The sequence below is a fragment of the Heterodontus francisci genome, chromosome 36, assembly GCF_036365525.1.
Source record: "Heterodontus francisci isolate sHetFra1 chromosome 36, sHetFra1.hap1, whole genome shotgun sequence".
Lineage (NCBI taxonomy): Eukaryota > Metazoa > Chordata > Chondrichthyes > Heterodontiformes > Heterodontidae > Heterodontus > Heterodontus francisci.
In genome coordinates, this window is record NC_090406.1 from 30,775,430 (window position 1) to 30,799,738 (window position 24,309).

The window sequence follows — 24,309 nt, forward strand, 5'->3', positions numbered from 1 at the left end:
TCTCTGTATAACTCAGTCCCACACTGGACAGTGCAGTTCCTCTGTGGATAACTCAGTCCCACACTGGACAGTGCAGTTCCTCTCTGTATAACTCAGTCCCAACCAGGACAGTGCAGTCCCTCTCTGTATCACTCAGTCCCAACCAGGACAGTGCAGTCCGTCTCTGTATAACTCAGTCCCACACTGGACAGTGCAGTTCCTCTCTGTATAACTCAGTCCCAACCAGGACAGTGCAGTCCCTCTCTGAATAACTCAGTCCCAACCAGGACAGTGCAGTCCCTCTCTGAATAACTCAGTCCCACACTGGACAGTGCAATCCCTCTCTGAATAACTCAGTCCCAACCAGGACAGTGCAGTCCCTCTCTGAATAACTCAGTCCCACACTGGACAGTGCAGTCCCTGTCTGTATAACTCAGTCCCAACCAGGACAGTGCAGTCCCTCTCTGTATAACTCAGTCCCAACCAGGCCAGTGCAGTCCCTCTCTGTATAACTCAGTCCCAACCAGGCCAGTGCAGTCCCTCTCTGTATAACTCAGTCCCAACCAGGACAGTGCAGTCCCTCTCTGTATAACTCAGTCCCAACCAGGACAGTGCAGTTCCTCTCTGTAGAACTCAGTCCCAACCAGGACAGTGCAGTTCCTCTCTGTATAACTCAGTCCCACACTGGACAGTGCAGTCCCTCTCTGTATAACTCAGTCCCACACTGGATAGTGCAGTTCCTCTCTGTATAACTCAGTCCCAACCAGGACAGTGCAGTTCCTCTCTGTATAACTCAGTCCCAACCAGGACAGTGCAGTTCCTCTCTGTATCACTCAGTCCCAACCAGGACAGTGCAGTTCCTCTCTGTATAACTCAGTCCCAACCAGGACAGTGCAGTCCCTCTCTGTATAACTCAGTCCCAACCAGGACAGTGCAGTTCCTCTCTGTACAACTCAGTCCCAACCAGGACAGTGCAGTTCCTCTCTGTATAACTCAGTCCCATACTGGACAGTGCAGTTCCTCTCTGTATAACTCAGTCCCACACTGGACAGTGCAGTTCCTCTCTGTATAACTCAGTCCCACACTGGACAGTGCAGTTCCTCTCTGTACAACTCAGTCCCAACCAGGACAGTGCAGTTCCTCTCTGTATAACTCAGTCCCAACCAGGACAGTGCAGTCCCTCTCTGTATAACTTAGTCCCAACCAGGACAGTGCAGTTCCTCTCTGTATAACTCAGTCCCAACCAGGACAGTGCAGTTCCTCTCTGTATAACTCAGTCCCAACCAGGACAGTGCAGTCCCTCTCTGTATAACTCAGTCCCAACCAGGACAGTGCAGTTCCTCTCTGTATAACTCAGTCCCACACTGGACAGTGCAGTTCCTCTCTGTATAACTCAGTCCCAACCAGGACAGTGCAGTTCCTCTCTGTATAACTCAGTCCCACACTGGACAGTGCAGTCCCTCTCTGTATAACTCAGTCCCACACTGGATAGTGCAGTTCCTCTCTGTATAACTCAGTCCCAACCAGGACAGTGCAGTTCCTCTCTGTATAACTCAGTCCCAACCAGGACAGTGCAGTTCCTCTCTGTATAACTCAGTCCCAACCAGGACAGTGCAGTTCCTCTCTGTATAACTCAGTCCCAACCAGGACAGTGCAGTCCCTCTCTGTATAACTCAGTCCCAACCAGGACAGTGCAGTTCCTCTCTGTACAACTCAGTCCCAACCAGGACAGTGCAGTTCCTCTCTGTATAACTCAGTCCCATACTGGACAGTGCAGTTCCTCTCTGTATAACTCAGTCCCACACTGGACAGTGCAGTTCCTCTCTGTATAACTCAGTCCCACACTGGACAGTGCAGTTCCTCTCTGTACAACTCAGTCCCAACCAGGACAGTGCAGTTCCTCTCTGTATAACTCAGTCCCAACCAGGACAGTGCAGTCCCTCTCTGTATAACTTAGTCCCAACCAGGACAGTGCAGTTCCTCTCTGTATAACTCAGTCCCAACCAGGACAGTGCAGTTCCTCTCTGTATAACTCAGTCCCACACTGGACAGTGCAGTCCCTCTCTGTATAACTCAGTCCCAACCAGGACAGTGCAGTTCCTCTCTGTATAACTCAGTCCCACACTGGACAGTGCAGTTCCTCTCTGTATAACTTAGTCCCAACCAGGACAGTGCAGTCCCTCTCTGAATAACTCAGTCCCAACCAGGACAGTGCAGTCCCTCTCTGAATAACTCAGTCCCACACTGGACAGTGCAGTCCCTCTCTGAATAACTCAGTCCCAACCAGGACAGTGCAGTCCCTCTCTGAATAACACAGTCCCACACTGGACAGTGCAGTCCCTCTCTGTATAACTCAGTCCCAACCAGGACAGTGCAGTCCCTCTCTGTATAACTCAGTCCCAACCAGGCCAGTGCAGTCCCTCTCTGTATAACTCAGTCCCAACCAGGCCAGTGCAGTCCCTCTCTGTATAACTCAGTCCCAACCAGGACAGTGCAGTCCCTCTCTGTATAACTCAGTCCCAACCAGGACAGTGCAGTTCCTCTCTGCATAACTCAGTCCCAACCAGGACAGTGCAGTTCCTCTCTGTATAACTCAGTCCCACACTGGACAGTGCAGTCCCTCTCTGTATAACTCAGTCCCACACTGGACAGTGCAGTTCCTCTCTGTATAACTCAGTCCCAACCAGGACAGTGCAGTCCCTCTCTGTATCACTCAGTCCCAACCAGGACAGTGCAGTCCCTCTCTGTATAACTCAGTCCCACACTGGACAGTGCAGTTCCTCTCTGTATAACTCAGTCCCAACCAGGACAGTGCAGTCCCTCTCTGAATAACTCAGTCCCAACCAGGACAGTGCAGTCCCTCTCTGAATAACTCAGTCCCAACCAGGACAGTGCAGTCCCTCTCTGAATAACTCAGTCCCACACTGGACAGTGCAGTCCCTGTCTGTATAACTCAGTCCCACACTGGACAGTGCAGTTCCTCTCTGTATAACTCAGTCCCAACCAGGACAGTGCAGTTCCTCTCTGTATAACTCAGTCCCAACCAGGACAGTGCAGTTCCTCTCTGTATAACTCAGTCCCAACCAGGACAGTGCACTCCCTCTCTGTATAACGTAGTCCCAACCAGGACAGTGCAGTCCCTCTGTGTATAACTCAGTCCCAACCAGGACAGTGCAGTCCCTCTCTGTATAACTCAGTCCCAACCAGACCAGTGCAGTCCCTCTCTGTGTAACTCAGTCCCAACCAGGACAGTGCAGTCCCTCTCTGTATAACTCAGTCCCACACTGGACAGTGCAGTTCCTCTCTGTTTAACTCAGTCCCAACCAGGACAGTGCAGTCCCTCTCTGTATAACTCAGGCCCAACCAGGACAGTGCAGTTCCTCTCTGGATAACTCAGTCCCAACCAGGACAGTGCAGTCCCTCTCTGTATAACTCAGTCCCAACCAGGCCAGTGCAGTTCCTCTCTGTATAACTTAGTCCCACACTGGACAGTGCAGTCCCTCTCTGTATAACTCAGTCCCACACTGGACAGTGCAGTTCCTCTCTGTATAACTCAGTCCCACACTGGACAGTGCAGTTCCTCTCTGTGTAACTCAGTCCCAACCAGGACAGTGCAGTTCCTCTCTGCATAACTCAGTCCCACGCTGGACAGTGCAGTTCCTCTCTGTATAACTCAGTCCGAACCAGGCCAGTGCAATTCCTCTCTGTATAACTTAGTCCCAACCAGGACAGTGCAGTTCCTCTCTGTATAACTCAGTCCCAAACAGGACAGTGCAGTTCCTCTCTGTATAACTCAGTCCCACACTGGACAGTGCAGTTCCTCTCTGAAAAACTCAGTCCCAACCAGGCCAGTGCAGTCCCTCTCTGTTTAACTTAGTCCCAACCAGGACAATGCAGTTCCTCTCTGTATAACTCAGTCCCAACCAGGACAGTGCAGTTCCTCTCTGTATAACTCAGTCCCAACCAGGACAGTGCAGTCTCTCTCTGTATAACTCAGTCCCAACCAGGACAGTGCAGTTCCTCTCTGTATAACTCAGTCCCAACCAGGACAGTGCAGTCCCTCTCTGTATAACTCAGTCCCACACTGGACAGTGCAGTTCCTCTCTGTATAACTCAGTCCCAACCAGGACAGTGCAGTTCCTCTCTGTATAACTCAGTCCCACACTGGACAGTGCAGTTCCTCTCTGTATAACTCAGTCCCACACTAGACAGTGCAGTTCCTCTCTGTATAACTCAGTCCCAACCAGGACAGTGCAGTCCCTCTCTGTATAACTCAGTCGCAACCAGGCCAGTGCAGTCCCTCTCTGTGTAACTTAGTCCCAACCAGGCCAGTGCAGTCCCTCTCTGTATAACTCAGTCCCAACCAGGACAGTGCAGTCCCTCTCTGTATAACTCAGTCCCACACTGGACAATGCAGTTCCTCTCTGTATAACTCAGTCCCAACCAGGACAGTGCAGTTCCTCTCTGTATAACTCAGTCCCAACCAGGACAGTGCAGTCCCTCTCTGTATAACGTAGTCCCAACCAGGACAGTGCAGTCCCTCTGTGTATAACTCAGTCCCAACCAGGACAGTGCAGTCCCTCTCTGTATAACTCAGTCCCACACTGGACAATGCAGTTCCTCTCTGTATAACTCAGTCCCAACCAGGACAGTGCAGTCCCTCTCTGTGTAACTCAGTCCCAACCAGGACAGTGCAGTTCCGCTCTGTATAACTCAGTCCCAACCAGGACAGTGCAGTCCCTCTCTGTATAACTCAGGCCCAACCAGGACAGTGCAGTCCCTCTCTGTATAACTCAGTCCCATACTGGACAGTGCAGTCCCTCTCTGTATAACCCAGTCCCAGACTGGACAGTGCAGTTCCTCTCTGTATAACTCAGTCCCACACTGGACAGTGCAGTTCCTCGCTGTATAACTCAGTCCCAACCAGGACAGTGCAGTTCCTCTCTGTATAACTTAGTCCCAACCAGGACAGTGCAGTTCCTCTCTGTATAACTCAGTCCCAACCAGGACAGTGCACTTCCTCGCTGTATAACTCAGTCCCAACCAGGACAGTGCAGTTCCTCTCTGTATAACTCAGTCCCAACCAGGACAGTGCAGTTCCTCTCTGTATAACTCAGTCCCAACCAGGACAGTGCAGTTCCTCTCTGTATAACTCAGTCCCAACCAGGACAGTGCAGTTCCTCTCTGTATAACTCAGTCCCACACTGGACAGTGCAGTTCCTCTCTGTATAACTCAGTCCCAACCAGGACAGTGCAGTTCCTCTCTGTATAACTCAGTCCCAACCAGGACAGTGCAGTTCCTCTCTGTATAACTCTGTCCCACACTGGACAGTGCAGTTCCTCTCTGTATAACTTAGTCCCAACCAGGACAGTGCAGTTCCTCTCTGTATAACTCCGTCCCACACTGGACAGTGCAGTTCCTCTCTGTATAACTCAGTCCCACACTGGACAGTGCAGTTTCTCTCTGTATAACTCAGTCCTAACCAGGACAGTGCAGTTCCTCTCTGTATAACTCAGTCCCACACTGGACAGTGCAGTTCCTCTCTGTATAACTCAGTCCCAACCAGGCCAGTGCAGTCCCTCTCTGTATAACTTAGTCCTAACCAGGCCAGTGCAGTCCCTCTCTGTATAACTTAGTCCCAACCAGGCCAGTGCATTCCCTCTCTGTATAACTTAGTCCCAACCAGGCCAGTGCAGTCCCTCTCTGTAGAACTTAGTCCCAACCAAGCCAGTGCAGTCCCTCTCTGTATAACTTAGTCCCAACCAGGCCAGTGCAGTCCCTCTCTGTATTACCTAGTCCCAACCAGGCCAGTGCAGTCTCTCTCTGTATAACATAGTCCCAACCAGGACAGTGCAGTCCCTCTCTGTATAACTCAGTCCCACACTGGACAGTGCAGTTCCTCTCTGTGTAACTCAGTCCCAACCAGGACAGTGCAGTTCCTCTCTGTATAACTCAGTCCCAACCAGGACAGTGCAGTTCCTCTCTGTATAACTCAGTCCCAACCAGGACAGTGCAGTCTCTCTCTGTATAACTCAGTCCCAACCAGGACAGTGCAGTTCCTCTCTGTATAACTCAGTCCCAACCAGGACAGTGCAGTCCCTCTCTGTATAACTCAGTCCCACACTGGACAGTGCAGTTCCTCTCTGTATAACTCAGTCCCAACCAGGACAGTGCAGTTCCTCTCTGTATAACTCAGTCCCACACTGGACAGTGCAGTTCCTCTCTGTATAACTCAGTCCCACACTAGACAGTGCAGTTCCTCTCTGTATAACTCAGTCCCAACCAGGACAGTGCAGTCCCTCTCTGTATAACTCAGTCGCAACCAGGCCAGTGCAGTCCCTCTCTGTGTAACTTAGTCCCAACCAGGCCAGTGCAGTCCCTCTCTGTATAACTCAGTCCCAACCAGGACAGTGCAGTCCCTCTCTGTATAACTCAGTCCCACACTGGACAATGCAGTTCCTCTCTGTATAACTCAGTCCCAACCAGGACAGTGCAGTTCCTCTCTGTATAACTCAGTCCCAACCAGGACAGTGCAGTCCCTCTCTGTATAACGTAGTCCCAACCAGGACAGTGCAGTCCCTCTGTGTATAACTCAGTCCCAACCAGGACAGTGCAGTCCCTCTCTGTATAACTCAGTCCCACACTGGACAATGCAGTTCCTCTCTGTATAACTCAGTCCCAACCAGGACAGTGCAGTCCCTCTCTGTGTAACTCAGTCCCAACCAGGACAGTGCAGTTCCGCTCTGTATAACTCAGTCCCAACCAGGACAGTGCAGTCCCTCTCTGTATAACTCAGGCCCAACCAGGACAGTGCAGTCCCTCTCTGTATAACTCAGTCCCACACTGGACAGTGCAGTCCCTCTCTGTATAACCCAGTCCCAGACTGGACAGTGCAGTTCCTCTCTGTATAACTCAGTCCCACACTGGACAGTGCAGTTCCTCGCTGTATAACTCAGTCCCAACCAGGACAGTGCAGTTCCTCTCTGTATAACTTAGTCCCAACCAGGACAGTGCAGTTCCTCTCTGTATAACTCAGTCCCAACCAGGACAGTGCACTTCCTCGCTGTATAACTCAGTCCCAACCAGGACAGTGCAGTTCCTCTCTGTATAACTCAGTCCCAACCAGGACAGTGCAGTTCCTCTCTGTATAACTCAGTCCCAACCAGGACAGTGCAGTTCCTCTCTGTATAACTCAGTCCCAACCAGGACAGTGCAGTTCCTCTCTGTATAACTCAGTCCCACACTGGACAGTGCAGTTCCTCTCTGTATAACTCAGTCCCAACCAGGACAGTGCAGTTCCTCTCTGTATAACTCAGTCCCAACCAGGACAGTGCAGTTCCTCTCTGTATAACTCTGTCCCACACTGGACAGTGCAGTTCCTCTCTGTATAACTTAGTCCCAACCAGGACAGTGCAGTTCCTCTCTGTATAACTCCGTCCCACACTGGACAGTGCAGTTCCTCTCTGTATAACTCAGTCCCACACTGGACAGTGCAGTTTCTCTCTGTATAACTCAGTCCTAACCAGGACAGTGCAGTTCCTCTCTGTATAACTCAGTCCCACACTGGACAGTGCAGTTCCTCTCTGTATAACTCAGTCCCAACCAGGCCAGTGCAGTCCCTCTCTGTATAACTTAGTCCCAACCAGGCCAGTGCAGTCCCTCTCTGTATAACTTAGTCCCAACCAGGCCAGTGCATTCCCTCTCTGTATAACTTAGTCCCAACCAGGCCAGTGCAGTCCCTCTCTGTAGAACTTAGTCCCAACCAAGCCAGTGCAGTCCCTCTCTGTATAACTTAGTCCCAACCAGGCCAGTGCAGTCCCTCTCTGTATTACCTAGTCCCAACCAGGCCAGTGCAGTCTCTCTCTGTATAACATAGTCCCAACCAGGACAGTGCAGTCCCTCTCTGTATAACTCAGTCCCACACTGGACAGTGCAGTTCCTCTCTGTGTAACTCAGTCCCAACCAGGACAGTGCAGTTCCTCTCTGTATAACTCAGTCCCACACTGGACAGTGCAGTTCCTCTCTGTATAACTCAGTCCCAACCAGGACAGTGCAGTCCCTCTCTGTATAACTTAGTCCCAACCAGGACAGTGCAGCCCCTCTCTGTATAACTCAGTCCCACACTGGACAATGCAGTTCCTCTCTGTGTAACTCAGTCCCAACCAGGACAGTGCAGTTCCTCTCTGTATAACTCAGTCCCACACTGGACAGTGCAGTTCCTCTCTGTATAACTCAGTCCCAACCAGGACAGTGCAGTTCCTCTCTGTGTAACTCAGTCCCAACCAGGACAGTGCAGTTCCTCTCTGTATAACTCAGTCCCACACTGGACAGTGCAGTTCCTCTCTGTATCACTTAGTCCCAACCAGGACAGTGCAGTCCCTCTCTGTGTAACTCAGTCCCAACCAGGACAGTGCAGTCCCTCTCTGTATAACTTAGTCCCAACCAGGCCAGTGCAGTTCCTCTCTGTATAACTCAGTCCCAACCAGGACAGTGCAGTCCCTCTCTGTATAACTCAGTCCCACACTGGACAGTGCAGTTCCTCTCTGTATAACTCAGTCCCACACTGGACAGTGCAGTCCCTCTCTGTATAACTTAGTCCCACAACCATTGGTAAATTTATACGGAGTCACAGGAATTTTCATGGAGTTTTAAAAGTTAGAATATCCGGGAACAGAATAAATGAATTAAAATGACATTTACAGGATCATTTTTCACACATTTAACAATATTTTATATGTTTTTCAACAAAAAATTGATGTCCACTTTAAAGCAGAGGTTGTTTTTCCTGTCTTGATGTTTATGGATGGTCTCTCTAATCCCATGCTACTTCCTCTCTTGTCCCAGATAATCGTCAGGGGTTCTGTTTCATCGAAGTTTTGCAGACTATGTGCCAGATGTCATCCACCAACCGTAACCTGGTCACCAAATCTGAGTGTTGCTGCAATGGTGGCAGGGGCTGGGGCAACCAGTGTGAGCTATGTCCACTGCCTGGCACTGCCCGCTACAAAAAAATGTGCCCTCATGGACCTGGATATGCCACAGATGGTAGAGGTAAGGCAGATCCGTACAGGTCCTCTCAGTCGTTTCTAAGTGGAGTCCGCATGAGTAATTTTCCAAATTTGCACCAGGTGGTAGCCTGACCCAACATATCTTCTGGTACATGATGCACATGGATTCCAATTAATTATCATAAAAACCATGTGCCAGAATTTCCAAAATGCGCTTTTGGTGGGCACGGCTCCTGTTCAGATGCACAAGATCGGAAAATGACCTCCTCTGTGTATCAGTTGGGTCAGTGAACTCCCATCTTGTGATTACACTCATTCAGTTTGAATGCTTCTTTTGTCAAATACTTTTTTATGAGTCCATCATCGCTGGCATTGGTCCAAGGACATGACAACCTTTGGAGAAGGCACTATGGGTAAGGTACACTGCAGAGCCTCGAGTTGCCAGTCTGAGCTAATCAGTTCCAGTCCCTGTGAGGGATGGAGTTGGCTGTTGTACATTTCAGTGCGATAATAGCCACAGTACGAACTGCTGCGGGGTGTGAGGACTGACCGCACTTGGTTAACTCTTCAGTAGTATTGTTCCAGCTGACACACGTTCGGTGCAGCCCTGGAGGACACCAGCTCTGGTATTGATGGTACAGAGTCCGGCAAACATTTATTTGGTGAGGGAGATGAGCCAATAGGGTCAGGAATCAGTATCAATGGTGAAGTCACAGAGCAGCAATGCAATGATGAATTTCCAGTGATTTGCCTTGATAGCACATTTCCCAATGAAGGTGATGCTCTGTTTAAAATCTACTCTAGTCTAGCATTAAAGATTCACATAAAACTTGTTTCAAAGTTGAGTCTCAATGGAGCTCCAGCCAGCCTTGTTCTTCTTTCAGAACCTATTGCAATTCAAGAGTGCTGTGTCTCTGGATTTACTGGATTGCAAGTACAAAATTAAATGAACATCAGCCTTGCTGTTCTAATACAGATATAATGTTTGCATATTGTTACAGATATCGATGAATGTAGAGTGATACCCAACTTGTGTAGGAATGGACAGTGCATTAACACCATGGGCTCCTTCCGCTGTTTCTGTAATATTGGATACACCACTGATTTAACAGCCACCTCTTGTGTTGGTAAGAACCCTTTATATCACCCTATCCTAGTGCAAACTGTGAGTGATACACTGCAGCTTTATAGGCAAGCTTCTTATACGCACATCAAAGTATTGCTTGTTAAAAAAAAAGTACTTTTTTTATATTGAGAACCCCACGTGATAGCTCAGGGCCTAAAGTGCTGGACATCACTAATGTTGGAAAGAGTAGGACAGAAGACAAAGCAAGTCAGGAAGCAGAGATCAGGTACCCAAGCTTGGGTTTTAAGAGCCTGCAGATTCTAGGAGGGAGAGAAGGCTGAGGGAGGTGAGGCATTCCACAGCTGTCAGATCCTAGAAAAGAATGGGTTAGGGTTTGAGAAAGTGTAATGCTTTGAACACAGTTAAGATGCAGGAAGGAGGAAGAGTGCGATGGGATGGGACATTTCGAGCTTAGGAAGAACAGAGAGGGAAGTTCTGAGAAACACTGACCATTGTAAAATCAATCGAATAAATAAGGGCAAAACAAGGTGTGGTAGAGAGCAAGAGGTGAGAGAGGGATCACAGATCATACGAGAAACTTTTACTTGTGTCTTCTTGAGGCATTTGGAAGAACCTCGAAGATATGGGAGCAGGATTCAAAAACTGGGTGGAATTTTGCCTCTATAGAGAATTAACAATTGTTGGGGGAAATTGAAGAGACTCTTATTGAAGAAGGGATCCCAAGACCAAATCTTAATGGAAACCAATTTGTCGAGTTAATTGTTTCCAGTGAGACTAAAGCTGGGTGATTGAGAAGCAAAATGATGGACACTGAGCAGGAAGCCTCACTGTGCAGATGCAGTACCATCAGTGCATTGCTTATACTATTTGGTATTCCCAATGAAAAAGGTGTGAATGAAGAATTAATTCAATTGTTAATCAGTGCTACTCTGAACTCTATTGCTTCTGCTAAGCTGATAGACCATCAGAGAGGGAGGACAGGACTCACAGTGATCATCTGGAACTATGCACTCAGTGGCTGTCTGGGATATGCACACTGAGAGTGATCCCCACATTCATGCTGATTCTGATGGGACTGGGTACATGGGACCAGCAAGAGTAATTCAGAGCATTAACAACTTCTTCCTCATCACTTCCTTACAGATCTCGATGAGTGCGCGCAGTCACCCAAACCGTGCAACTTCATCTGCAAAAACACAGAAGGCAGCTACCAGTGTTCATGTCCACGAGGCTACATCCTGCAGGAAGATGGCAAGACGTGTAGAGGTAGGGGGTTGAGGCGCTGCAGAGACACATGCATTCTGCTCACTAGGACAACCCAAAGCACATATGTGTCAGCTGTGACTCAGTGGATAGCATTCTTGCTTCAGAGTCAGGAAAGTTATGGGTTCAAGTCCCACTCCAGAGTCTTAAGTGGAAAATCATAGTGCAGTACTGAGGGAGTATGGCACTGTCAGCAATGCCAACTTTTGGATGAGGCATTAAACTAAGGCCCTGACTGCCCTCTCAGGTGACGTAAAAGATCCCATGGTACTATTTTGAAGAACAGCAGAGGAGTTATCACTGGTGTCATGGTCAATATTTATCCCTCAAGTAAATCCAGATTATCTGGTCATTATCACGTTGCTGTTTATGGGACTTGCTGTGCATAAATTGAATGCCGTGTTTCCTACATTAGAACAGTGACTACACTGCAAAAAAGTACTTAATCCGTCAGCACCTCATTCTGGAATGTTCAGTAGAGGAAATCAGAGCGGAGACTAGTAACAGCAGACCACCCCCCCCGCCCCCCTCCACCCCCAGAGCCCTTTTGTGGTTGAGGGACATCCCAGGTGGAGACAAAAAACTCCCTTCTGAAAATGGCAGATACATTTAACTTGTATATAAATGGTGCAAGAGTGACATAAAAATGCCTTTCATCATTTCTGGGAATTACACCTTGTGTTCTCAGAGGGAGGTTACCAGCACCTGATGTCATAATGGGACAGCAAGAAGCATTGGTGTTGTTGGAGGCCCCAAAGCTGGCAGGAATTGTGTTGCTGCAGGTGTATCAGGCAGTGGACAAGTTCTCACCCATTCCAGGACTGTTTTCACCCCCAGGTGAAGACCATGTAAATTTATCCGTGCTCCGTGGTGACGCAGTCAGGTGCAGTGCGGCAGTGCACTGCCTGACTTACACTGACAGGGGGATGAAAATCAGCTCCTTGATGGGCTCTCCCTCAGGAGCCCTTCGATGCCATTCCGTCAGAGCCCCGTGGCCTCGCTCTGTTTTGTGCCCTTTGACCCTACTCTTTCTGGAGCCCCTGGACCCTGCTCCATTCGGAGTCTCTCAACTCCCTTTCAACTTGAGTCCATGTGTGATAATTCTATTGTAAACTCTCTCCTCTCCCACATCTGTTAATCCCCTACTTTAGGGAATAGCAATTTTGTTCTTCCATCCATCCTGACAAAAAAAAAACACTCTGTTAATATAGTTCTCAAGATCAGTTCAGTTTCTCAACAGATTTTGATCAAGCTCCTTTTGATACCAGTTGTTCCTGAATCAGCTTCCTTCTCCAGCAATCTGTTCCACTTCTATTATCCTATAGGGGGAAAATTGCTTTTATAATCTGTAACCTTGTCCAAGGCTTGTGAGTTTTAAACCTACGTCCTCCTATCCTTGACTCACTGTCTACCTTAAATAGTTTGTTCAACCTCATCTGTATCTTTCGTTATTTTAAAAGATTTGATCAACAAAACCAAGCAGTTGCCTGAATCCAGGAGTGGACCATTAGTACAAATGTGTCTCATACTAAAGGACTGAGGCATTGAAACTCATCCAAGGACAGGTGCTTCACAATGCTTATTTAGGAAATGTGCTGCTTTTCCTTTTCCCCTTACACACACCCCTTTCACATCCACCAGAGTTATTCCGATTTCTCATCTCACAGAATTATTCCCATTTCACATACCCCGGAATAATTTCTATTTTTCATCCCCTGGAGGTATTCCTATTTTTTTTCTTTGTTTCCTCCATAGATCTTGATGAATGTTCAACTAAACAGCACAACTGTCAGTTCCTGTGTGTTAACACTATTGGATCCTTCACGTGCAAGTGTCCACCTGGCTTCACACAACACCACACATCCTGCATTGGTGAGTAAACATGAGCAATTGCAAAGGACAGTCATGTTTCCCGAATCATTTCCAAATTGGAATTGATTTCTGTTTGAATCCTGTTCCGGGTATCCCTTACTTACCTGGTTGGATCAGCTCAGAGCAGTTCCGAACCATTCCCTATTAAACAGCTGATGGCTGTCAAACCATTGACACCACCAGCAATTCCGGTTCAGAATGCGGGTTGCCCCCATAAAGAGAATGGAGCTCCACATTGATTGGGTGTGTAAATGCCCTGCCCAGTGTGTGTTGGGTGAGTAAATGCCCTGCCCACTGTGGGTTGGGTGGGTAGGTTCGCTGCCCAGTGTGACATAGACCCAAACAGAGCAGCCAGGTCCGGGTAAGATTGCCGGGCTGTGCTAAGTCAACTGATCTAAGCTGAGACTGCAACAGACATGCTACAGTTGGCCTCAATGCCTCTTGGAAAATACTGGTTCCCGCGCCCAATCACTATTCATTGATTCCCTACTGGAAATGCACACATGTGTGTGGACAGCAGTTGAGGACAGGATCAAGCTCGGCTTTGTTCCTGGCCCCTCACAACCATCATGTAGAATATTCCTGATGTCATTTGAAGTGAGTCAGCGAGGCCCTATAGTAAAGTTACTTATTCTTTCTCTTGCTAACAGACAATAATGAATGCATGGGTCAGCCCATGGTCTGTGGTTCAAAGGGCTCGTGCCAGAATACACCAGGAAGCTTCAGCTGCGATTGCCAAAAGGGATTCTCATTGGATGGCACTGGTTTCAACTGTGAAGGTACAAAGAGTGGAGTGTTTATAGTACTGTAAACTGAACAGGAAGCACTTTATTTCAGAGGACCTGAAGAAAGAGTTTAATAATGGAATGGACACTGTCGTTGAGACACTGTTAAAGTTTAAATGGGTGGAATATCTCTCTGCCTGAACCTTCAAGAAGTTTGTAAAATGAAGAGCATCTTGATGAGTTTGTGTTTGGTAGATGGCAAAGGGAGTGAGGTGTTAGGGTCCCTGCGATCAGCTATAGGGGTAGTCTGGGGTTGGTGTCCCTGAGTTAAATGGCAGGGAAAATGGAGGGACTAGATTCCTTGGGTAAATGGTAGATAGAGTGGGGGGAATCGGCCCCTGGGGTAGATGGCAGGCAGAGTGAGGTGACTGTGTTCCAGCTTCCACCTTCCTTTGTGAAGAAGGCTACAAGCAACTTTGGTTGTTATTTTAGCATGAATTAATGAACAGGAAGAATTTGGGTTTCAACTTCTTGCCACCAGGTTTCCACCGTCCTGACCTTTGATAAATTCTGATAGAGTTGGGGAGAGGCTGGTGAACTTGTCCTGACCTGAAGGTGGAACTAGCAGAAGAAGGCTCAGTGAATGCTTTGTCTTTCAGCACAGGCTGGGAGAGTTACCCAAGGCTCCCGAGACCCTGAGAACAATGGGCTTGTCCTTACCTCAGGCCAAAAAATGTAGTGACACAAAGCGACAGCATGAATCGATTGATAGAATGGTACAGCAAAGAAGGAAGTCATTTGGCCCATTATGCCTGTTCCAGATCTTTGAAAGTGCTATCCAATTAGTAACATTTCCCCACTCTTTTCCCATAGCCCTATAGGAGAAGAAAACCTGAAAACTTTCGCTTCAAGCATCGAAGGTTGCAACCTGCTACTGGTAGAATCAAAGACAAAAAGTCAGCGTTATTGGTCCAACCCAAACTGGGGTCAGTTTAAAGTCCACATGGATATACAGCTAACAGTCACCTTGGGATATTAAAGTGTTCAGTGTCTTAATTGACCCTTAGCTTGCTTTTCTTGAGTCTTTATTGTTTTAATTTCAACAACTTATTTACAAAGTATATCCTGAGATTTATGTTTCTTTGTGTTCTTGTGCCTTGGAGATTTTTTCCTGCCTAAAAGAATCCCTATTTCGCCACTGAAAGGGTGGTAGATTTGCCTTTTACCCACCTGTCTATCCTCATCCTCACCCTGCCCCAAATTCCAGCTCTGTCACGTCAGTTCCACCTTCAGGCCAGGACCTGTTCATCAGCCTCTCCCAACTCACAGGTCAGGATGGTGGAAACCTGGGGGTTGAACCCAAATTCCTGCTTCATTAATTTGTGCCAAAGTATCGGCCAAAGTTGCTTGCAGTTTACTACCTATAAACTATTCTGAACTTAGAAAAGCCAGATTCAAAATGCCAAATGATACTGTTTAAAGGATCATTGAATACACAACAATACCAATGATTTTTTTTCTAAACTAGTGTGCAAATCAAAGTGCCATGATGATTGTAGTGTGAGGACCTATAGAAGACAATTACACTATTTTGGAATGTCACTTGCATTAAAGGCCATATCTGACCATTTTATGCTGAATGTAACTGTAGGACCAGACCCAGCTCTGCTTCATCCTGGCTCAATGCCAGATCTCACTTGACGTCTCACTGACTCAGGATGCTTTCATTTACTGTCCAACCCACAGATATTGATGAATGCGATGGGAACCACCGCTGCCAGCATGGCTGCCAGAACATGTTGGGTGGATACAGATGCAGCTGCCCTCAAGGCTACATGCAGCACTACCAGTGGAACCAGTGTGTGGGCAAGTATTAGAGCATTTGGGATTAAGGAGGTCAGGACAACTTCAGTGCTGTTGGAATGAAGGGAGTCAGGTCAACTGTATTATTAGTATAGGTTGGGCAAATTTGGCATAGCAATCGCACTTTGCAACATCCAAAGTGTCAACTGAGGGACAGCACTGTAATGTATTGGTAGCTTTGGATTGATGCCTAAACAGTGACATCCTATTCTTGGTGAAGTGGAGTGAGGTAATGCTTGAGCATGATTTATTGTAAGCAGGTTACCTTCCTGCCCCTTCAGCCTCAGTGTGTCATGTGGGGCAGGCAGGATAGAAGAGAGAGGGGAAAAAATGAGAGATAAAAATTAGAAATAAAGTTTGAAAATTAATTGATCCAAGTAGCAATTCAAAAAAAAAATTATAATGATCCCTATTCAGGGCAATTTAGATTCAGAAACCATTCACCAATCACCGATCATTGAAGTGAGGTTCAGGATTTAACCCCTTAAACCATTACACGGAAAGATACTGTTTGAAGCTTCCCCAAGGGTCAAATGGGAAATGCTGCACCCAGTGTGGTAGTGGGCCATTCGGGAAGTTTCCTCAGTCAATCCCAGGCCTGTGCTGAGATAGCTGGCCTCGGCCAAGGCAGCAATAGGAGAGCCGTAATAAAAGCAAAAAGTGCTGGAAATACTCAGCATGTCCGGCAGCATCTGTGGAGAGTAAAGCAGATTTATCGTTTCAGATCTGTGACCTTTCATCAGAACTTTCCAGGATCAGCAGTATTTTGCTTTCATAATAGGAGAGCCGTAATTCGCTCAGTTGGGCTAGGGAGAAGTGAGGTTCTGTGAGGATTCCCACCCTGATCATTATCTAATAACTCTTGCTCGAAAATCCACATAGGTGAGCATTGAATGAGAGCCATGAAATGCCTTTCCTCTCCAACAATTGACTTGGATACTATTATAGGCTGGCTGGCTACCTAGGCCGATACACCAAGAATGGTCACAGTTGAAGCAGCAGAGGAAGACTGTACCCATGGAACCAAACCCCAGCGAGTGTCAGTGCTGTCAGGAGGGGAGCAAGGTGGAGAATATTATTGAAGATGTTGTCTCGCTAATCGCTAATTGATTGTTTTGCAGATGAGAATGAGTGCAGCAATCCCACAGCCTGTGGTGCTGCCTCCTGTTATAACACTCTGGGCAGCTATAAATGCCTCTGTCCATCTGGGTTTGATTTTAACCAGTACTCCGGCGGATGTCAGGATGTGAATGAGTGCTCGGTCTCCGGAAACCCCTGCTCTTATGGCTGCTCCAACACAGAAGGTGGCTATCTCTGCGGCTGCCCAGGGGGGTACTTCAGGGTGGGCCAAGGGTAAGTAACAGGTCAATGACCCGACACGGGGAGGGAGAAGGGAAGGTGTTGAGGTGTTGTGTCTGTGTTGGATAATATGGCCCAAAACTTGAACAGTTGATCAAAATCCTAGTCCCATATTGAATACAAAAGGAAGATTAGGCAGTCAAATAGGATTCTCAAAAACTGAAAATAAATTGAGCTTTAACCAAATTTTTTGGACCATTTCCCCTTAATGCTACTAGCACTGTCCTGTCCATGACTGCATGTACATAACACTTCTCCCTCTCTCTGTCCAGCGCCAACACCCATTTTATTATTAGTAGGGGACACCAAAGGGAGTCTCAAGTTGAGACCATCACTGACCAGAGAAGAGATTGTGAATTCCTTTTATGGGGGGTATTTGAGGAGTGAGGCAAATTTAAACATGTTTCTGCAAGTCTCATTCTTTGCATACAACTCCATCTCCAAGTCGTTGTGCAGGAGCCCCACCTTGTCCTCACAAAATTCAGGTAGCAGTTGTCCAAATGCAAGGATGTAAATGGGAAACAAATCTGTGCTAAATAATTACTGACGGATTAGCTATCTTGGCCCTAATGTCTAAGATTCCTTCCCAAAACCTCTCCGCCTCTCTCCCCACCTGTAAGATGCTCGTTAAAACCAAGCTTTCGGTCACCTGTCCTACTGTCTCCTGCTTTGGCTGGGTTGCAATCATTTTTTGTCTGATTACACTCTTGTGAAGCACCTTGGGATGTTAAAGGTGCCATATATATGCAAGTTATTGCTGTTAGCCTAAAATCAATATGGTCAATGTAATAGAAACCAGTGCAGAGTTGACTAGAGGAGGTACAGTAATAATGTAATAATTATAATCTAATAAATGGCCTGGATTTGGAATGAAAAGGTGCTGTCTGACAGACCTCTGATTCTTTGAGGGTGTTGTAGGAATTCCCTACCATATAATTAATTTTCACCTTCAACAACAGGAATAAACTGTGTTAATAAATTGCTTTTAACATAAAGCACCAGATCCCTGACTCTGCAATTTCTCACCTATCTCCCCCCTCTGCCTTCTCAAAATTAATTTCATCTGCTTCCTCAACCAACTCCCAATTCTGCCCCCATACTAGCTGATGTAGTCAATAATTCCCTTTTCTTCGGCACCATCTCTCTCCCCTTCAAAAGCAACATCATTACATCCCACCTCAAAATCCACATCCATGCTCTCCAACCCTGTCTTTCCACTCTAAGGTCCTCGCGTATGTAATTTTCGTCTGCTCCATGACCATCTCTCCTGAAATTCCTTGTTCAAAGTCTCAAATGACATCCTGCATGATTTTGATTGTAAAGAGAAATGCAGAATATTGCAGCAAGAATCAGAATTACTGAAGTTATAATGGAGAATGAGCCTACGGGAGGAATGGGCCTCAATGGAAGGGTTAGGGCACCAGAGTGATGAGAGAGTGACCATTTCCCACAGAACTGTACCCCATTGACCATCTTAATGAGGAGAAGCTTACACATTAAATATAGAATGATGAATCCAAAATACTTCAACCTACAATTATTGTAATTGATATGATTAGAATTTGTGCTAAGTTTTTTTGTGTCTGTGCTGCTGTTGATTCCCTGTTCAGACACTGCATATCTGGAATGGGGTTCGGGAATGGTCAATACCTACCCGTGGAGGAGGAAGAGGTGGATGCAGAGAATGTGCTGTCTCCAGAGACATGCTATGAATGCAAGATCAATGGCTATCCCAAGAGAGGCAGGCACCGGAGAAGCACAAATGCCACTGAATCTCATGAGGTAATTTCAGGAAACACCCAGAACCAAAAAAGAATGGCATATGTTTATATATCTTGTGTCTCAGAAACATCTCACAGCACTTCACATGTGAATTGGAGTTATTGTTTTGTAGGTAAATGCAGCAACCATCTTGTGCATAGCAAGATCCCCAAAACAGCAAACGAGATGAATGGCTTGTTAATCAGCTTTTTGGTGACGCTGTTTGAAGATGCATGTCGGCCTGGAAACTGATATCTCCCTGCTCTTCTTCAAATATTGCCATCTGATCTTTTACACCTATCTGAGCAGGCAGATGAAGCCCCAACTTACTCTCTCAACTCTAGTGACTCCAGTGTGGAATGAACTTCCAACTGTGAGATTCCCAGGTCAATCAACTTCCATTAGTTGGGACAGAATTATTCTGGAAATCAGGAACTAAAATTAGGAAGAAAGATTAAGGAAGTTGGTCTTACTTTCTTTGGAAAGGAGATTTCAGAATGTTTTAATTGAAATGTTCAAGATTATAAGAGGAATTTAATGAGGGGTTCAAATCCCAGGGAACACAGCTTAAAATGAACTAGGAGTAAGAAGGGAAACCAGGGAAACTTTTTTTACTCAAAGAGTATTTGTGTTGTGGAATAAGTTCCTAGGGAAGGATATTTAAGTAAACATTATCCACGGGAAGAATAGACACTCAGATCTCCTTTTGAAGAGAAAAGCAATGAGAGATATGGTGGGGAAATGGGTAGATAGGGTTGAGGAATATGGTTAGAATGTGGGTTTGTGGCACTGAGAGATATGATGAGAAGGTGAGTTTGATCTAGCAAAATGCTACAGGTTTTTGAATCTGATAGGTTATAATTAACTAACAATTTCTTGAAAATGTCAGAAGCAATCCTCTGAAAGCAGATTTATTGAGCTTTTTTTTTTAATAACAGGATCACAAGATTAGTCTGGCTAGCTTGGACATTGATGCACCAATCCCATTGAATATGAATATCTCAGACATGGGAATCCATGACCATATCGTGGAATTCCTGCCAGCTATCGATCCTCTGGAAAACCATGTGCGTTACATTATCTCCAGTGGGAATGAAGCCAGTTTCTTCCGAATTCACCAGAAAAATGGACTCAGTTACCTCCATCTAAGTCGCAAAAAAGTCATGCGAGGAAAGTATACACTGGAGATTTCCAGTGTGCCTCTGTACAGGAAGAAGGACCTCCTGAAGCTGGAAGATGAGAATGACATTGACTACCTCGTGGGTGATATTGGCGAGGCCCTCCGAATGAAGCTTCAAATTCATCTTCTTTAATGTTCTTGTCCTGTCACCCTTGGCGGGGAAAGGTCCCCACCATTTTAAATAGCACCTCAGCACCAACCTCTCAACACTAAACTTGATGGGATAGTGGGCTGTGTCAGCTCAACAAAGTCTTTACACAACAATCCTTTTCACACAGGCTATGTACTGGGAATTGAACGGCATCTTCTGGAGTGTGCCCCCATTTTCGCACGTACAGCAGATGATCGGACACCAATTGAGAAGCACCAATCAATATTTAAAGTTAAGATTGAAAATTCCCTGTGCCCGACCACTTTTCCTTTGTAGTACAGTGATCTAAATTAGAATGTGCTAAATAAATGAGTCAATCATATTGGAGCAAAATAAATTGGGATTGGAGGGTCAGTGAGGACAAGGGTATTAGTGGATTTTAAGGAATGAACGCTATTAAGTCAGATAGAGAAGAATTTGCTTTGCATTTAGAGAGAGGAATAAATTACATTTCCAGTTCATATTAATAACAAATGTCATTAGTAATTGAATTGAAAAATAGAATCTTGGAAATGAGGGGAATCTGATTTTTTTAAAGTCACTTAAAAGGCCCTCTTTCAGGGCCTTGCTCATTCTTTCCTGAGGGGCACCCTGCCGTTAGCTGTTCTGAGCTGAGTGCAGTTGGGTTGTCGAGAAATCCAGTTTGTGTAATTGGCATTTTCTGAATCATTCACTTCTGATTTTGGAACCACTTATTTAACCAGGGATCCCTATCCAGAGTGAATCAGTTGCAAAAAATGTTGACCTTGGGAGAGAGACCACTGGCTGCCATTTTGCAAGTAAGATCTTTGACTAAACCGACCAACCGATTAATGTACAATCTGACCTGTGAATATGAAAGCAGAAAGAAAATTAAGTATTTCCAGCTCAATTCTCTGCAACTCAGTTTAGAACAGCAGGTAGGTGTTACTAAGGCAATGAAATACAACATTTTCTTTAAAGCATGTTCCTCTTTAATAAGAAAAGTAGACAATAGCAAACCCATTGTGCAGGAAGCTGGTTGTGTTTATTATGCTTCAGTGAGTTGGGATTAATGATTATAGATCACTGCATCGTCAAATGCAACTGTGTGTGTTGCCACAGGAGCTTGTCCGACTGTCCGTGGAAGCACTTGTTGAGCAAGCATGGCACTGTATCCCAGCATCCTTTTCTCAGTATTTAATATTATCCACTTTTTGGTTGAAAACAAGTGAGAATTCCCTGTCCTATAAACACCATCATTAATAAGAAGGAATCTTCAGAAATTGCCATAACTAACTGATTCAGGAATCCTACCTGTGTTATCGCTCTCCATGTGCTTGTTTGCTGGTTGGTCTGGGCCTGTTGACGAATATTCCATGTGGATCTCAAACAGCTGAGGCTCTCTCTATACTGTGCCAATAGAATTAAATTCCACGTGTATTGTGGGTGTTTGGCTAGGGTATGCTTAGCTGGAGCCAGCTATGCTTCCTGCTCCAGTGAAATTTGCTGTTTTCCATAAACACTAGGACAAAGGCATAAACCTAATTCTAGGCTTTATATTACAGTCTAGGATGCAGCCATCTCCCGTTCCCTCATCTGGGATGTGTAGACCTCAATGAGGAGCCCACCAACTCTGTGGAATGCGTGAGTGAGGCTAAAAGAACATTTTTATTTAAAATTAAGTACATGGAATTGCTTTACTGGAAGCTCAGTGAGACCAGCCCTCAAAACAAGCATTGCCCCCCATCCCACTGCCCAACAGTCACAGGACTGGCCCCTTATCGTGGTGCCTGACAGTGACAAGATTGGCCCCTTATCGTGGTGCCTGACAGTGACAAGATTGGCCCCTCCTTCCAACCACCCAAAGGATTGTTCCCTGCCCTATCTGACAGTGAGAAGCACATGGAATATTATCTTTGTAATTAGGTGCATCCTGACGCTAATGCACACAGCAGATGGAAGATAACATTGGTTCTCAGTGCTTCAGTTCTCACACAAAACACTGTGTGAGACATGAACACTGGATTATGTACTGTAGCTGATGGAATCACCCAGCTGGTTGTGTGAGTCACATGCAACTTTTTTGCAAAGCAGCTCATACAGAAAAACGATTCATCATCAGCCTCACCTCCTCAGCTATAAGACTGCACTAAACATTCAGGTTCTTCTGAAGGAGAACCACAGGAAAATCCTGTTTCTCTCTCGCACTCTGTCTCTGTGTATTTGGTAAAGTCTCATTAACTATGAAGGATTGGGACACAAGCAAGGATCTGGAGCCAGCTGTCACTGGGCAGGACTGTGAGGACTCTTATCAACACCTCATGACTTACCTACACAGATTCAGGGTTGGAAGCAATCTGCCTCAATTACCTTCTCCTGTCTTTGCTTCTAAGTAACAGCAGGTAAACCAAAAATATTTAGTACTGGCTTTCTAATTTTTTTTTTAAAGGGCTGGTACAAATCCCAGTGGATTGTACTCTTGTAGCCTTGTGTCATGTTTACTGTTTCTGAAGAGTGTTTAACACGTACACCTCTTAGTTGGTTTTATTTTTAATGACCTGAATCGAAGCAGTGTCCTGTCTGAGAGCAAATCCGTCAGCGGGAAATCTTTCAGGTAGCTAATAATGCAGCTGTTCAATGTTGAAATGCGCCTGCTTTCATAGAATGAAACAACACAGAAGGAGGCCATTCGGCCCATCATGCATGTGCCCGTTCTTTTCTTTAGCGGTTACAACAAGAAGTACATTCCTCATTAGTTTTTTTCAATTTGAATTCAAAAAGGTTATGGAGGAAGATTTCCTCCGACTGCTGTGTGTGGCAGAATTGGGGGAAAAAAACTTTAAATGTAATTGAGTTTAATATCACAAGTTGAGGGCATCCTCACAATTGTAACGTTATGACACACAGTGACCAAAAGAATTATTCGCCCTCCAACCCTCCCTCTCCCTCATTTTGCTTTCTTCAACCGTACATTAAACAATTGAGTTTGTCTTATCCTCTTTAAATGATTCCACATGGAGATTGCACAGTGCAGGTAAGTTACTGTTTCATAAAGGTGCTAATGTTAAAAGATTTACATGTTCAACCTCAGACTACCTGAAGTCCTGTTGTTCAGTAGTGCAATTGACCAATACAATGGTGCTAGTATCGAAATTCAGGGTTCCTGCACTGTCCATCCCATTTTATATTTATGTATAACCGACATTTTGTACTGTTTGTCAAAAAAATTTTGTGAGCTCATATCTTGTAGCTTTTTTTGTAAACTGCCACTCATGTAAAATAGAGGACGTGTTTATACTGTAATCATCTAGTGACAAACTTGAAAAACAATTTTTTATTGTAAACTTGTAACTGTATACAGATTTTTCTACTACACAGAAAAGAGGGTTATGAATATAATAATTCTGCCTAAACACTGGACCCTCGCCATCTGTTGATTGACCATTCTGAATTTTTAAGATGAATTTTGTATTAAGGATGTGAAGCACGGACTGCCAAATAATGAAGTACTGTTATACTACAGGCCCAAGTCAGCTTCTCCTCTGTGTTCTGGTGTCATCATTTGGTGCATGAGGTTGGGAGGGTGGAATTCAAGCATAACATCATCTATCTGGGAAATTAGATTTGTATCGAGAAACATTCTCAGCAATAAAATGGATTATTTTGGGTTACATCTCTTTGCCTGCACTGTGATTTTCCCTGGAGCTGAGACAGGTGAAGTTTTTACATGTGATTGGAAAGGGCCTGGGGCTGATTCTCAGTAACCGGTTCCTTTGTGATAGGTTTAGTCATCGTAACCAATTTCCTCTTGAGTTTGCACACCAGCAGCCCACCATGTCGAGTCCCAGTCACTGCCTACTCTAGAAAGTTTTAGTGAGGGATTTGGGGAAGATGTATAAAAGTCATCCAATACAAACAAGGAAATGCTCGCTTTTCTTTATCTGCCAGTTTTCTCCCCTCCTTACTGGAAATTTTTGCTCTTTATTCCAAAAACACCAGGTGTTCTTTGGTAACTCACCCAAATAGCTATTATTCAAACTGAACTTTGACAGTGATTGTGGGCAATACACTCAATCCTGAGGTAATGACAATTAAGTCT

The 24,309-nt window shown here is 45.8% G+C and overlaps 1 protein-coding gene across 1 annotated transcript in view; it reads left to right on the forward strand.

The window, feature by feature from the left end:
• Positions 1-23,840, forward strand: part of fbn2b (fibrillin 2b) — a 245,998-nt gene extending 222,158 nt beyond the window's left edge. The window contains exons 57-65 of the mRNA XM_068016449.1: positions 8,825-9,031; positions 9,990-10,115; positions 11,219-11,341; positions 13,094-13,210; positions 13,861-13,989; positions 15,682-15,801; positions 16,920-17,151; positions 18,768-18,939; positions 19,857-23,840. Of these exons, the coding sequence (XP_067872550.1) occupies positions 8,825-9,031; positions 9,990-10,115; positions 11,219-11,341; positions 13,094-13,210; positions 13,861-13,989; positions 15,682-15,801; positions 16,920-17,151; positions 18,768-18,939; positions 19,857-20,231 (1,601 nt within the window). The 3' untranslated portion in view covers positions 20,232-23,840. The remainder of the gene's footprint in view (positions 1-8,824; positions 9,032-9,989; positions 10,116-11,218; positions 11,342-13,093; positions 13,211-13,860; positions 13,990-15,681; positions 15,802-16,919; positions 17,152-18,767; positions 18,940-19,856) is intronic.
• Positions 23,841-24,309: the final 469 nt, after the last annotated feature.